The sequence below is a fragment of the Drosophila nasuta genome, chromosome X (genome assembly GCF_023558535.2).
Source record: "Drosophila nasuta strain 15112-1781.00 chromosome X, ASM2355853v1, whole genome shotgun sequence".
Taxonomy (NCBI): domain Eukaryota; kingdom Metazoa; phylum Arthropoda; class Insecta; order Diptera; family Drosophilidae; genus Drosophila; species Drosophila nasuta.
In genome coordinates, this window is record NC_083459.1 from 24,729,268 (window position 1) to 24,744,421 (window position 15,154).

Genomic DNA, 15,154 nt, shown 5'->3' on the forward strand with positions numbered 1-15,154 from the left:
AATACTGAAATATGCAGAAAACTGAATATGGTATATTGTTATAGTGCAGCTTTTAAAATATACCGTCAAATGCCGTTAAAACATGTCGAATTAATATACCGAAAAAATTCTGAAATAAAGCGAACATTCGATTTGGTATATCGATATACTACAACTCTAAAAATATACCGTCGAGTACCTTTAAAACATGTCGATTTAATATAACAAAATATACCGAAAACCATATATGGTATATTGATATACTAAATTTTTTTAAAATATATCGTAGAGTATAAAAATCATTGAGAGTATTTTAGTATTTCATAATTAAATACAAGTAAGAGAGCTGCATCCATTTCCAATAAGAGCAACACAGTAGGGAATTATCGTTAAAACATGTCAAATTAATATACCGAAAAAATACTGAAATATACCGAAAAGTATATTCGGTATATCGATATTCTACAACCTTCAAATATGCCATAGGGTACAAAATACATATATCTATGGGTAACGGGTATAAAAATGTGAGTACTGAAATATACCAAACAGTATATTTACATTATATATCCATATAATAAAACTTTCAAAATATACTGTAGAGAACAAAATGTACTAATATGGATAGCAGATATAAGAAAGTGAAGCATATCAATATACATAAATATCAATTGTTATTTTGGCAGCTGTTATCTTTAAAGAGTGATTAAAAATGGCTTGAGAAAGAATTAGGAAACTTCGGTAAAATTTCTAGAATACGGACTTGTTGCAAATCAGACATATTCTTATGAAGTTTTTATGAACTATTTGTCGAAAAAGTTAAATGTTTGATCTTATTTTGAACACTTTTCTTTTTGATATCAAATTGTATTTAGAATTGAAAGAATGAGTCTAAACTCAAGAGAGGTACTCAGTTCGTTATGTGCTGAAGTCTCGGCAGCTACTTACATCTACGTGGGTTAAGAGTTAAGGGCAGATGATCCTCAAATGTGAATGTTCTACGATGCCTACTTACACGTCTAGATTAGGCTAATGAATTGTTGCTAATGTTTTTGGAATGCATTCGAGGAAAGTACTTGAGGATAATGGAAATTCTCTTAGAGTATAGAGCGCAGTTACTTTTTATGTTTTTTTGTTTTTTTTTTTTTTTTTGTTTTAGGGGCTTGCGAAACTTACTTACTTACTTATTAAGCGAGTATGGATTAAAGTACAAACTGATCTTTTGCTGTTTGTTGTTGTGAGTTGTTGTTTGTTCTTTTTTGTTTGTTTGGTTGTTTTGTTTTTTTGTTGATGATGATGCGGCTGATGTTTAATTGGGTCGCCGACGTTTCCGACGTCGACGCCAAGCGATGTGACCGTGACTCAAGAGCTGAACAAGTCGTGAGGCCAAGAGACGAGCATAACGCCACCATTCGACACAACTGACGACTGCGATGAGGAGCATCGCATTGATGCCCAGCGCCAAAGAGGCAGACGATGAACCCAGATTGCCCTTGGTCAGCATATCGGCACATCGGCCAATGCCATCGATATTCAGTTCGCTCATCTTACGTCCGTTCACCTCCAGCGGCGATATGCAATAGTTCTTCTGCAGAAAGACACTTAGGTTGTGCGCTCCCTCGGCGAGCGGACCATCGAGGAGGGTGTGAATGTGACAGCCGCAGGGGAAATGATTGTTTTCCAACTGCAGATGATCGACCCCATCGACGATGATCGCATTGGGATTTGGGGTTTCCAGCACATGATTGCCGTGGAATTTTAAATGCTTTATCGCCGCCGTATACGTAAAATTGAGCTCCTCAATTGAATCGATTTTATTGTTCAATATCTGCAGCGTATCCACCTGCGTTAGACCCGTAAATGCGTCCGCACAAATCACCCCGAGATCGGATTCTTGGAGCGTGAGTATCAGCACATTGGACAGTCCGCGAAAGGTGAACGGTGAGATCTCCTTGAGATCCATGTACGCCAATTTGAGCAAACCCACGGCATCCATGCCAAAGAATGCATCCTTCTCGATGCTGCGTATACCCGATGGCAATATCAAGTGTCCGACGTTCGTCAGACTCGAGAACGCCGAACTTTCGATCCGTATCAACGGATTGTTGGTCAACAATATCAGCTTGATGTTCGATGTCCCCGCAAACGCATTGCCCTCGATCCGTTGTATCTGATTGTTACTCAACAGTATTGTCGACAGATTTTGGAGGCCGGCAAATGCGAATTGTGCCACCGTCTGCAGCGGTGTGTGTTGTATGGATAAATCCCAGAGACGCGGCAGACCACGAAACGCAAACTGTTTGATCCGTGTGATGTTGTTGCCGTCAAGCGAGAGTTTCTTCAGCGCACGCAGACCGGCAAACGAGTCGGGTTTGATGATCGGAAAATTGTTTTTGGTCAGCGCCAAATTCTCGACTGTCGCAGGCAGCTGACGCAGCGGGATCTGCTCGAGACCGCCCGTGTTACACAGCACCTGGAGCGGAGAGGGAGAAAGGGAGAAATAGAAAGTGAATCTTAGAGCTGGTTATGTACGTTTTGGGTGGCTAAGCCGGGTTGGAGGTTCGGTATATACCTCCAGGATAATTACCTAAATTAGGATCAAAATAAACTCAAATATGTTCAGTTAACATCTTAGATTAGCTCAAGAGAGAGTTAGAGTTAGGAATGTTATTACTTAACAAGTTTCTATGTTCAATTATACATTAGTTTACAAAGTGCGATACAATATTTAATGTAAAGTCGGGAACAGAAGTTTCCAGATAAAAGTGCGATATAATATTTAGTATTAAGTCGAGAAAAGAAGTTTCAGAAGAAGTTTCAGGATCTTCGACAGTTTTTCTTCGACGATGACTTCAAATTCTAAAAAAATTGAATTTTTTAGAGGCACCTAAAGATTGTGTTGCTGCTTAGGGTTACATGACATGAGAGTGCTGCAATTAGGAACTTTCGCATGAAATGTATTATTAAACTCATTTCAGGTTAGATTTTAGCAATCAGCTGTAAAAACAACTCCCTACGCACTTCGGTGTTATGCGCAAAAAACATCCAAATAAGCAAGCTCAACTCATAGCACCGAAAGAACTGACTAACGCCTTGACTAGTTGCACCATAAGGAAAGGTTAGTTCGGGGTTAGGGGTTAGGGTGGGTCGAGGGGCGAAGGGCGAGAGAAGTCAGCTAATGTAGTGCCATGTTGATGATGACACTCGGTGAATTAGGCAGCGGGGGAAGTCGACGAGTACTTGGAACCCGGCGCGAAAATTGAATTTGCGGCTTTATTGCTGCAAATAAAATTAAATCGAATTTTTTCTCTCTTCTCTTCTCTTCTGTTTTTTTGTGTTGTTCTTTTTGTGGACGGAACTTCTGAACGTCTGCTCTGCTGTTGCTTCTTTTACGTCTGCTTTATGCAGTCAGTGTTTCATTTTTCGGGTTTACCACGCACGTTCCTCGCACCCTGCTGGCGGCCTTCTCCTCCCTCTCTACCCCTCTCCCTCAACTCCCCCAATCTCTGTACTGTCCAGTCCTTTCCTCTGCTGTGTCCTGTCCTTTGTCTTACATTGTTTTGCTCCCCAAGCTGTGTGTGTGTGTGTGTGGCTCTATCTTTATTTCGCGTCTCTGCTTTGTGCTTTAATTTTTTATAACTATTATGTGCTGATGTGTGCGTTTGTGAAATCACCACGCACCCCGAAACTCCTTACTGCCTCCCTCCCACCCTCGCTGCCATTTCAGGACCTTGTCCGATGTCCAGTGCTGCTGAATGTCCGTTTGCCTGACTTCTCCGACAGCTCCGGAGCTCGGAGCTCTCCGCTATCTCTGGCATCTTCTCATCTCTCTTTGCCTTTTGCCTAGACCTAGACCATCTGTCTATCTGCTGTCGCGACGCTTGTCGCTGTCACGTTGATGTCATCGTCGTTTTGCCCTCTCGTCTCCCCCTTCCCTCTCGTCCTAACCTATTCCGAAAAACCCCGCTTACGCTTTTCTGCTCTACAACATGTTTTTACTGCAATTCCCTCTGCACACTCACTAGAGATGGGTGCGTGTGTCGCTGCTCTCCTCCCAAACTCGTTGCGATAACTGTCTGCTGGCATAACCCAGTTAATTGTTCCTTTATCATCAAGTTTTTCATTATTACAAAGAACGCACACACAAAAAAAAGTAAACTCTTTTTATAACTTGACGCTTAAAGTTCACGCAACATCCAGAAAGATTTTATGACATAAATCTCGTGCTAGAATACATAGACTTTATAAGAAATTTTGTAGGGCAGACTTTTGATGGATAACCTACGGATCCATAGGTAGACCTCTAAAGAAATTTTCTTAAGGTACGTAATTTCTACAACTCCTTTTACCCATATCCTAACTACACAATTATATAGACTTCGTGAGGAAGTTCCTAGTGCAGTCTTTGAAGGGATAAGCTAAGGTTTTTGATTTCACCATATTAGGACTGTATTCCGAAGTATAATATATCCTACACCTCATTATACCTTCATACTAACTACTCGATTGTGTAGACTTCATAAGGAAGTCCCAGCCTTTCTATGGATAAATTAAGGTTTCAGACTTCATCATCTTAGGACTATATTCCGAAGTAATATCCTAACTACACGATTATGTAGACTTCATAAGGAAGTCTCTAGGACAGCCTTTAGATGAATAAAATAAGGTTTCAGACTTCATCATCTTAACATAGGACTATTTTCGGATAGATAGATAGGACCTGCGAAGGAATTTCCTTAGGACATGTAATTCCTACACCTTCATATACCCTTATCCCAACTACACTGCTGGAGTTTATAAGGAAGTCCCTAGGGCAGCCTTGGGATGGATAAGTTAAGGTTTTTCACTTATTTGAATTAGAACTTCGGATAGTTAGCTAGACCTCCAAAGGAGTTTCCTTAACACCTTGATATATATACTTATCCCAACTCCGCTTTTCACCCAGGTGCGCTCCCCTTGCACGATGTCATCGCTAATCACGAGACTCGACAATAGCTCAAGCCAAGCTACCTTCTTCGGTCCCCTTGGTCGACACATTTGCGCAATTTTCATACGCTTCACCTTTTAAATGAACGAATTAAAAGTTTCATTTCTTTTCCTGCTTTCTTTATGTTTTCTTGCTCTTCACGTTGTTGTTGCTCCTGCTGTTATTGTTGTTGTTGTTGTTGTTGTGTTTCTTGGATGTTATTGTTCGTGTAACTGTTGTTTATGTGCAATGTTTTGTTGCTCATTCCGTTTTTTGCGTTTTCCGCTTTCCATTTCAATTCATTTCGTTGCATTGCATTGCATTTTGCACTGCGTTTCATTCCATATTGTTTCGCAGCTTTATTATCGCGTTTTTGTTTCGACTTTGGCATGTTTCTTCGCCGTTTTTAATGAAATTTTCCCCTTTTGTTACGAAAACAAGTGGAAAATTGTTCACCATGAAGTTTTGTGCGACAACGTGAACGAGAAACGGCAAAAATGTTGCCCGGACTCTGACTTGGACTCGGACTCGGACTCTGAATCCAAAATGCGAAGTGTAATTGCCTCGAGAACCCCTGGAAGTATGCTACACCTGGCGCGGTCAACAATTGTAATCCCGAGTCTTGAATAGAGTCGAGTCGAGTCGAGTTGAGTTGAGGCAAGAAAAGTAGTGTTTTGGAGCAATGGAGCAATGGAGGTGAAAGTAAAGTAAAGAATAGGGTCGTAGGGGGTCTCCAGCTTAAATTACTTGATGTTGTGTGCGCGAGATATTTTGTTGTGTTTCGAGTGCTGAGTAAATCATTTCATTGTTCATAATCTGGAATAATGAAATCACTTAAGTTCTCAATTTGGTAAAAATGACGATGCCAGCAGCGTTGCTCCCAATGGTAATAAGGATGCGCATCAAGACTGCTCCTGACCGACCCCCCAACTTGAGCTTTTGGCTACCCGCAAAACTCTCGCGGGAGACAATTGAATGCGAGCCTGGGCAAACACTCATACAGACAGAAAAACAGACAGACGGACGGAGGCCATGTAACAAGTGGAATGCGAGCCACTTGTGAACAGTAACGAAAGGAACTTGCTTCCGTCTCTTGCCCTTCTTTAGTGCATTTGAAACAAAAGGGAAATGACCATTTTGCCCAGCAGTTTTCGATTTAATTTTTCGTGCTCATCACGAGCACGGAGCGAAGCAGCTGACCAGCTGGGGATCCCCCAGACGACTGGCTGCTCATCTACACACTGATTTGCTTTTCTTTTTGCATGCCCTGTGCTCCAAGTAAATTGTTGGAGGGGTCTTCAATACGTTGTGCCGAAAAACTGTATTCCTCAAGATATAAAGTAGAATATAATATAAATAATTGCAACTAGATTTTTTTTATTTATTAATTAAATAAAATGAAAAATGCAATAATAATTAAGAAAATATATAATAACAAAAAAAAAGACAAATAGAGAAAATAATATTATAATATAATAGAGTTTTAGCAAAGAATACTGCATACATTTAATTAAAACAAAACAAGCAATAATTTAAATTTGTACAGTCTTTCATTAAAGTAATAATACGATAAGCTTGAGTTATTTCAATGCTATGCTTAAAATTTCATTGAAATCGGCTTAAAACTCTAACAGCTAGTGCGGTTTAAAGTTGATTACAGGGTCTCCAGCAGTCGAGCAGCTTACTAAGCTTTTTTTTTCTGCTGCTGTTGATGATGATGATGCTGCTGCTGCTGCACTGAGCTAACAACTAGCACAACTAACAAGTGGAATGCCAACTACAAAACACTTGCCTAACTGTGAGTGAGTGAGTGAATGAGAAAGGGAGAGAGATACAGCGAGAGAGAGAGAGAGATTGTGTTAAGCTTACTTGAGTCTGGGACAAGCAGATGCACTCGGCTGGGCATGATTTGGATGTTTCGGTTTGTTGCGAGTTCCACAGGCAGACAACAGTGAGCGCAATTATGAGCAGCAGCCAGGAATTGCACATTTCACGTTGTTGCTGACACGACAGTTTGGCGGCGTAATTGAGCTCGATTCTCTCTATCTCTCACTTCCTTCCGTCTCCGTCTGTCCTGCAGTCCGTGCTGCTGCTGCTGCTGCTGCCTTCTCACTCTCGCCTTTCACTCGTTCCAGCTTGCAGGTTGCCAGACTGTCAGACTGCCCACAAATTGCCAGACTGCTTCTTTGCTGCCAGCTACTCCCCACAGCTCTCTGCTGCTGCCTTCGTCCCGCTGCCAACGTCGTTGCGTCGCTGCTTCTTACTTATTTATTTATATTTTTTCTTCTTCTTCTTCTTCGTCGCCGTCGCCGTTGCTGCTGCTGTTGTTGTTTTTTGCGCTGCTTCTTTTTCGTATATTGCGTTATTTCATTTGAACTTTCTTTTTATATATTCTTAAGCTTAATCATATTTATTTATGCTGCTGTTGCTGCTGTTGGGCGGGGCGCTGTTTTTCTTTTTGTTGTTGGGCGTGGCGCACTGCACTGTAAAAGAAGAGCAAAATATAGGATGAAGACGAAAGCAAAGCTAAATATTAAACTTAAAGAAATGGCAATGCGAAACTTATGACAAATACACAAATACATATAGGTAATGTATGTATGTATGTGTGTGTAGATGATTTGCTACGAATCTAAGTAGTCTGTCATGCATACATAACCTCAAAGCCTACACTTAAAATCTGCTGCCTACGATGACATGCAAAATGTATACGCAGCTTAGAGCGAGAGCGAGAGAGATAGAGAGAGACAGAGCGAGATCGACAGTTGGCAAGCTGGCTGCGGCTCAAGCTCAGTGTGCTTGGTTACCCCCAACCCTCAGCCCCCTCAAATTCGCCACTCACCACTGCCAAAGCCAAAGGCCTGAGGCTGAGACGCAGACTAAGGCTGAAACGGAGGCAAAACGGCAAAGGCCGCATTGACGTTGACGTTGACGTTGAGCTTAGCCTCTGCCATGGCTCTTGGCTGCTGGTTGGCTGGTTGGCTGGTTGGCTGTCAGCTCCTACTGGCCTGGCCAAAATAGCTGCTTGTTAATCATCAATAATAAATAAGTAATGCCAGGTGAACGTCAAGCTGCAGCAACAGCAGCTAGCTGCAATAACAACAGCAACAACAGCAACAACAACAAGCCGGAACAAAGCCAATGCAATATAATAACTAAAATTGCTCCAAAGAGAATTTGCGATGAGACAACGACGAGCGACGACGAAGGCGACGTCACAGAAATAGGAGAGCAGTAGATGTAGAGAGGAGTGAGGTATGTGTGTGTGTGTTTGAAATGTTTAAATGCACAAATCAAATATGCAAGCAGTCGAAAAGACAAACAGGCAAACACACACACACACATATACACACAAATACAGATAAACAGCACCTGATGTCCAGCTGAGAATGAAGAACTGAGAGCTCTCTGTCTTTTAATTGAACACTAAGAGACCAGCGGACTAAGCAAAATGCACAATGCTAGACGAAAGGGAAGGCGAGAAGAAGAACTATAAATTACAAATACACAGAGAGAATAACGTGCATGTTAAAAATGCAATTTAATGCATAAAAATGCTTAAATAATTAATAATAGAATATAAATAACAATGTATAACTAGTTATAAATAAAAATTTGCATTGCACATACAAATTTAATATAAATAAATCTAATACAAGTCAATTCTTGCATTACATACATACATATTTATGTTGCTCTTATTCGCAACGCTCTATATATGTAAAAGTAGAAAGAGAGCAGGCTCAGTAAACATGCACTGGCAAAACTGCGTGACATTCTTATTGAAGAGTACAGCCAGGCAACGCAAAACCGAAGAGCGCAGAGAGCAGGAGCAGCAATTGCAGTTGTGGGTGCGAGTGTGAGCGCAAGCTAACGAGGGAGAGCTAAAGAGCTTTGCATATGGCAAAGCGCAGATCAACTGTTGCTCTTAATTAGAAGCAAATGCAAAAAAGTAAAGCTTTGGAAAGGAGAGAGCGTGTGCGTTAGCAAATAGAGTTGTTGTTCAAAACAGCGAAGCACACTTCATTGGAACTTTTAGTAGTGCGCGATTTACCAAACGAAAAAATAGTGTCGCGTCGATCCGCAGTCGGTTTAAATAATACATGGTTATTACGCGTGTGTTTGTGAAAGTGTTTAAGTGTGTGTGTGTGTGTGTCGTGCTGCAGTGTGAGCGAGACGCACACAATTGCATTACATGCTGATCCAAAGGGATAAAAGCAAAATAACAAATGCCGGCACAAGCTCAAATAATGCACAGACAATTGTGTAAGCAGCAACAACAATGGCGGACAATGCAAAAGGAATCACAAATGTGACAACAAAAGCAGAGACCAGAAAGACAGCTTAGTTTGCAGCTGCTGCAGCTCAGATGGAAGGCGAATGAAGAAGAAGCAGCCGGTCGATATTTGTTGTGAGCCAGCCAGCCAGCTACTCAGAGCCAAAAGGCCACGAGCAGCTAATCAATCAATTTTATTCAACATTTTATTGAATCAACTAAAATCAACAACAACAATACCAGCAGAGCAGCTAAAGCTTCAGGAAAAACAAAATGGAGTCGAACACATTACAACAGGTAACGTAACAAGTACAACATATTTTTGCCAGATGGCGCCAATCCTTAATGCAAATTTCTTACGCGATCGAAAGGTAAGATTGGGCAATATGATTATTATGTAGATGGCGCCAGCACATTTCTTTAATTACCTCTTGGGTAGATGGCGTCTGGTCTAAATGAAAACTTGGGGAAGCTGCACGTTAGATGGCGCCCGCACACTGCTTTTGAGCTGTTGAGTGACAGTTTTGTTGTTTGTCTGATCGTAGAGTGCAGTGCACTCTAAGCTCCTTACGCAATAAGTACAAAGGCTAAATGAAGCAAATATAATAGAACACACACAATATATAAGTATAAAAAGTACTCCCGCGGTTGCAGTTTAAATTTCCAGGCAACAAACTTTAGCCACGAACAATGCAATGTGCAGCGTGCAACGTGCAACAGTGCAACATTTGTGGCATGCTGCAGCAGCTGCATTTGGAATCGTTTAAGCCGTTATTAGAGCCAATTAGTGGATGCATTCAACATACAACATTCAACGTTAACAGTAAAAACAACAACAACAAAAGCAGCAGCAGCAGCAGCAACAAGCGATGGCGATGCCACAAAAACATATCATGTTTCTGCTTCGACTGAACGACACAACTGTCAGATAAATGACAGCATAATTATACCATGCTCTCGATGGGGATTTGTTAGTTCCGCAACTTTAAACAGTTCCATTGCAAATGCCTTCAGCCTCCCACCAAATTGTTTGTTTCGCCCTTCTCTAAACGTTTTTGCATCGCAATTGGCGCGGAAATTCTTAATTGGATGCATGCGGTTAAGGCAAAGTTTCAAATCAGCTGAATTATCTGTAAATCGAATCTGCAAGAGCTTCAGTGGAGCTTTAAGCAGCTTTCAAATGCAGTTGAAGAACGAACAACTTTTATTGTAATATTGAAGAGCTTTCAGCAGCTTTCAATCCTAAATAGAGATCAACTCACAATTGATTTAAACTTGCCAACTTTCTGCACATATTAAGAGTCTTTTGTTTTTGATTTCCTTGATTTCCGTGCTAGCTGAAATCTCTTTATATAAAACACATATTTGTGTTGTTTAAGTGCAGCAGTTAAAGCTTGAAAGCTTTATCTCAAATGCTTATTGTTAAAAACTTCGAGGTACTTAATGCACTTTGAGCGCAAGTGCAAGATTGCAATAACGGCTGACTAGAATAGTCGTTAGATAGATAGTTGATAGTTTGTTTCTAAGCATCTGCGGGCAAATGATATCTATGAGATATGTAAGCTCATAAGTTAATCTGCGTTTGTGCCGTTTGTGCTCGCAAGCAAGCAAAATAAATATCGTTAAATAGATAAGCAAAGAAGCCAGCAAATAGAATTATTTTTACCACGCAGCACACAAGACCGCAGCAAGAGCAAGAGCAAAAGCAAAAGGACACAACGTTGGCCAAAGGACAAACGAGCCACGTTGGACAACAGACACAATGGACAATGCACAGGACACGCAGGACATACAGGACACAGGACGTGGCACATTTTGTGTGTCGTTTGTCGTCGGTTGGTCGCCGGGGCCACATTCAATTGCTGCCAGAACAGAGCTGAGCAGAGAGGAGAAGGAGGAGGAGGAGAGCTGGCAAGCTTTGCCAACAAGGATATGTGAGCGAGCTGCACCTGCAACGAAGCAACGAAGCAGCGAGCTAGCTGCCAAGTGCTTGACCATTGGCGCCCATGAAGATAATTTAGAAAAGAAGAGCAAAAGCAGGGAGCACGGAGCACGGACAGAGAATGTTCCAGAGTGTGTGCCATCAGTCAATCAGATGGCAGAGGGGAGAGAGTACACAACTTCTGCTGCCACTGCGTTCAATTAGAGTGCATTAGTGACTTAAGTTCTGTGGCTGCAATTGAAAAAAATGCGACGCTAGCTTAAAGCTCGGGACACACTCCATTAGGGTTTCTGATCAGCAGTTGCTAGCTTGATCGAAGCTAGGGCAACGAAGTTGGCAACAGTTCAACAAGAAACCCAAAAAAAAAAAAAACAAAAACGAGTGCACAAGTTGCACAGCCTGTGACCAGCTGTCCACACGCTGTGGCACGCTTATCTTTGCACTCAAATGCCTCGGCAAATGTCAACTAATCAAATTAACAAGCTGACCAGAGTGTGCCAGACTGGAAAGCATGCTGTAAGCGAGCGATCATATGGCAAGCAATGTTGATAAGAGCGGAAACTCGGCATTCACCTGGTCACTCATCCAGTTGCATGCTCATCCTGTGTAGATAAGAGACGGAGACAGTGAATGAGAGAGCGAGCGAGAGAGGAGTTTACAAATTTGGTCGACCTACTAAATTGCCTAGCGATGTCAAAAGGTTTTTTTTTTGGCAAAAAAACTTTGAAAATCTCAGTTACTAACTGGGGAATAAGGATACGGCCAAAGAAGCCAAGAAGAAGATGGCAACGTCGCCATAAAGTCAAATACATAAAACATATGTTCAACTTTGGGCCAACGATTTACACTTGGCCCAGACAGGCTAAAGAATCGCTGCCCCGTCAAGGCTTAGACGCTCATCATTCCATCAGTCTGTCCGTCCGTTCGTCTGTCTGTCTGGCTGTCTGTCCTCGCCTGTCTTGTCTGTCTGGCCTTGGCTTGTGCCCAATTTGTGGCTGTCAGCATCATCAGCAGGCGCCAACAAGCAACAAACATCTCCATCTCCATCAGCATCAACATCGCATCGACACCATCGACACCATCATCGTTGTTCTTCTGTTGCTGTTGCTTTGCTGCTCCTTTTTCTCATTCCACTTTCGTCCTTCACATCATCAGCAATTCCCAAGTGCGTGTGCCGCCCTTTGACACGCCTATCTCCTCCCTTTTGTCTAGCGTGAGATACACTGAGCGAAAACAAACATGAGAAAATACTTGACACAGGTGAGCTACCTGAGTATTAAAGGTAGTTTCTTGTTTGAAATTGATATTTTGAATTTAGTAAATCAGTTTTACCATTTTCATTGCTAATTAAAATTTGTAATTTTTGTTAACATTTCATTCTATTATTAAATGTGTGGTAAAGCCATTTTCACAGATGTAAACTAATTGTTTTAAGTGTGATAATTAACATAAATATTCTTCACTTTGTTGTATGGTCACTCTTAATCCTAACTAACTAAATTATAAGTATTTAAAACTAAATCGATACCGATCAAACACTAATCTTATCGAATTATTTTTAAATATACTAGCTTTCATCATTCCACAAAAACTGTTAAGTTAGCTTAGTTGCAACATATTTCTTGAATTCTTCTTTCTTTAAATTCTTGAAATTACCTCCTCAAAAAATGTTCTTTTTAGCCTAGAAATTGTATGTTCATTATATTTTTAGAACTCCATCGATGTCGTTCAAATACTAATCCTTTCGAATTGCCTTTAAGTATTCTAGCCTTAAACATTCCACAAGAATTCAAAATTTGTTTTACATAAACTTAGCTGTAACATGCTTCTTAAATTCTTAAAGTTACCATCCGAAAAAATGTCCTTATTGGTTATTGTGGTGCAGTAGTAAGTTTTAGACTTAGAGTAACTGTGGACGCCAGATTGAGCTGTTGAATCAAAGATCGCTTCACACTTTAGATTTTGTGTTCAGTGCAAAGTGATGATGGGGTTATGCGAAGCTTTATAAAGGCTGCTGCTGCGTGTGGCATATCAAGAAGCCAGGACAATCACGAAGCGTGAGAAGCGAGTAGAGAGGCGCAAGAGGGAGAATGGAAGAGAAAGAGAGAAGGATTGAGGACAGACGAGTAACGGCGCATAAAGCACGACAGCTTCTTGGCATAGCTTTGCATATGGAAGCTGCCAAAGCCGTTGCGTGTGAAGTGTGTGAAAGAAAGAAAGAGAGAGAGGGAGTATATGTGTGTGTGTGTGTGTGTGTGCGTTACATTGGGGAGCAGCCACTCGTCGTTCTTCTTCTTTTTCGTCTTTTTCTTGCCTCATATACGTACATGAGGTGGTCGGTTATTGTGTTTATGGCTTTTTATGCATGTCCCAAATCTGTCCAGGCCTTGAATTATTGGCCCAAAGTTCAAAGGGCGCCGCCGTCGCTTCCAATGTTTGCTGCTTATTTTGCGTTTTGCGTTCTCTCTCTCTCTCTCTCTCTTCTCTAGCCAATGAGTTGGGTTTTTATTGTGGCTAAAGTGGTGGACGTCGAAGTTGAGGTTGGTGGGGGCGGACAGAGACTGGCAATATAAAATAGCAATCGCATAATTCAATCATCTCGGGGCAAATAATCAATCATTCAAGCATATCATTAATTAATTCAACCATTTAGGCAACCTCAAGCACATTCGTAGGCGTTCACATTACATCCAGCATCTCCCCGGCCAATAACAACAACAACAACATCAACTCCCAACTCCCAAACCCCAAACACAAACCCAACCCCAACTCCTGACCCCACCCCAACACCAAAAGCCAGCTACTCAGCCTCCTTGTTGCAGAAGGCCAAACGAGCCGAAAACAAAACGCAAGTTGTGCCCCAGCCACGGACAACTTGACAACGCAGATACAAATAAGAGATAAACCAACAAGTAAACAGTATATAGTGGAGTTTGCTCGACTTGCAGTTACCTTGTGCTATTTAATTTTTTAGCTTTTCTTTTTAACCTTCAAATTTCATTCAATTCTTTTATTATTTGAGAGAAAATCATTCTCTTAGAATACTTATGAAAGGAATTACCATAGGAATTTAGAGAGTATACTCGACTTGCAGTTACCTTGTATTATATTATTACTTTAGCTTTTCTTGTTCATCTCCGTTCAATTCTATTACTATTTGTTTGAAAAGCATTGTCTTAGAATACTTTCAAGAAAGTCAAAGGGTCTTTTAGCGCAGGAATTTAATTTGCAGAGTATACTCGACTTGCAGAGACCTCGCATTATTTTATAGATATATCTTTGTTTATGGTAGTCAACTTTAATAATAAATGTGTTTGCCTAGTAGTCGAATTTGCTCTACTTTAATGAAATTAAAAGGATCTCTTAGCGCAAGAATATAATTTTTAGAGTATACTCGACTTGCAGAGACCTTGTATTATTTTATAGATATATATTTTTTTTTTGTGGTAGTCAACTTTAATAATCAACTAGTAAACTAGTAAACAACTAGTCGTCGAATTTGTTCTACTTTAATGAAATTAAAAGGATCTCTTAGCGCAAGAATTAATAATTTTTAGAGTATACTTGACTTGCATAGATCTTGTATTAGTTTATGAACTTATAATTTCTTTCTGTTGTACTCCATCTGTAAATTCAACGAAAGCTTATGATAATTTAGGAGCCGTTCCTTAAATAGAAAAATAGGAACTTATATATAATATTTTATGGTATTTGAATAGAACCTTGAAACTTTCCAATGTAAGCATAAATTAAATTTGACATTTTCTGAAACAATAATTATATTTAGGAGATAAGTATTTAGTCATAAAAATGTAGAAAACAAAACGGAATTATCAATTGCTTATACCCAATTAGGCAGAGCTCATAAGTAATGAGTATGCTACACGCACACATACAAATTGTGGTGGGAAAAGATATGCAGGGAAATTGTGGAAGTAGCAGGAGCAGGAAGAGGAAGAGGAGGAGAAGGAGATCCCTCTGTTGTCCTGCT

At 40.6% G+C, this 15,154-nt stretch overlaps 1 protein-coding gene across 3 annotated transcripts in view; it reads right to left on the minus strand.

Moving 5' to 3' along the window:
* Positions 1–889: 889 nt before the first annotated feature.
* Positions 890–15,154, minus strand: part of LOC132795546 (chondroadherin) — a 36,049-nt gene continuing 21,784 nt past the window's right edge. For all 3 annotated transcript variants that reach the window (XM_060806339.1, XM_060806337.1, XM_060806338.1), the window contains 2 exons: positions 6,815–7,428; positions 890–2,452 (listed from right to left, as the gene is read on the minus strand). In XM_060806339.1, the coding sequence (XP_060662322.1) occupies positions 1,289–2,452; positions 6,815–6,934 (1,284 nt within the window). In that variant the 5' untranslated portion in view covers positions 6,935–7,428 and the 3' untranslated portion in view covers positions 890–1,288. The remainder of the gene's footprint in view (positions 2,453–6,814; positions 7,429–15,154) is intronic.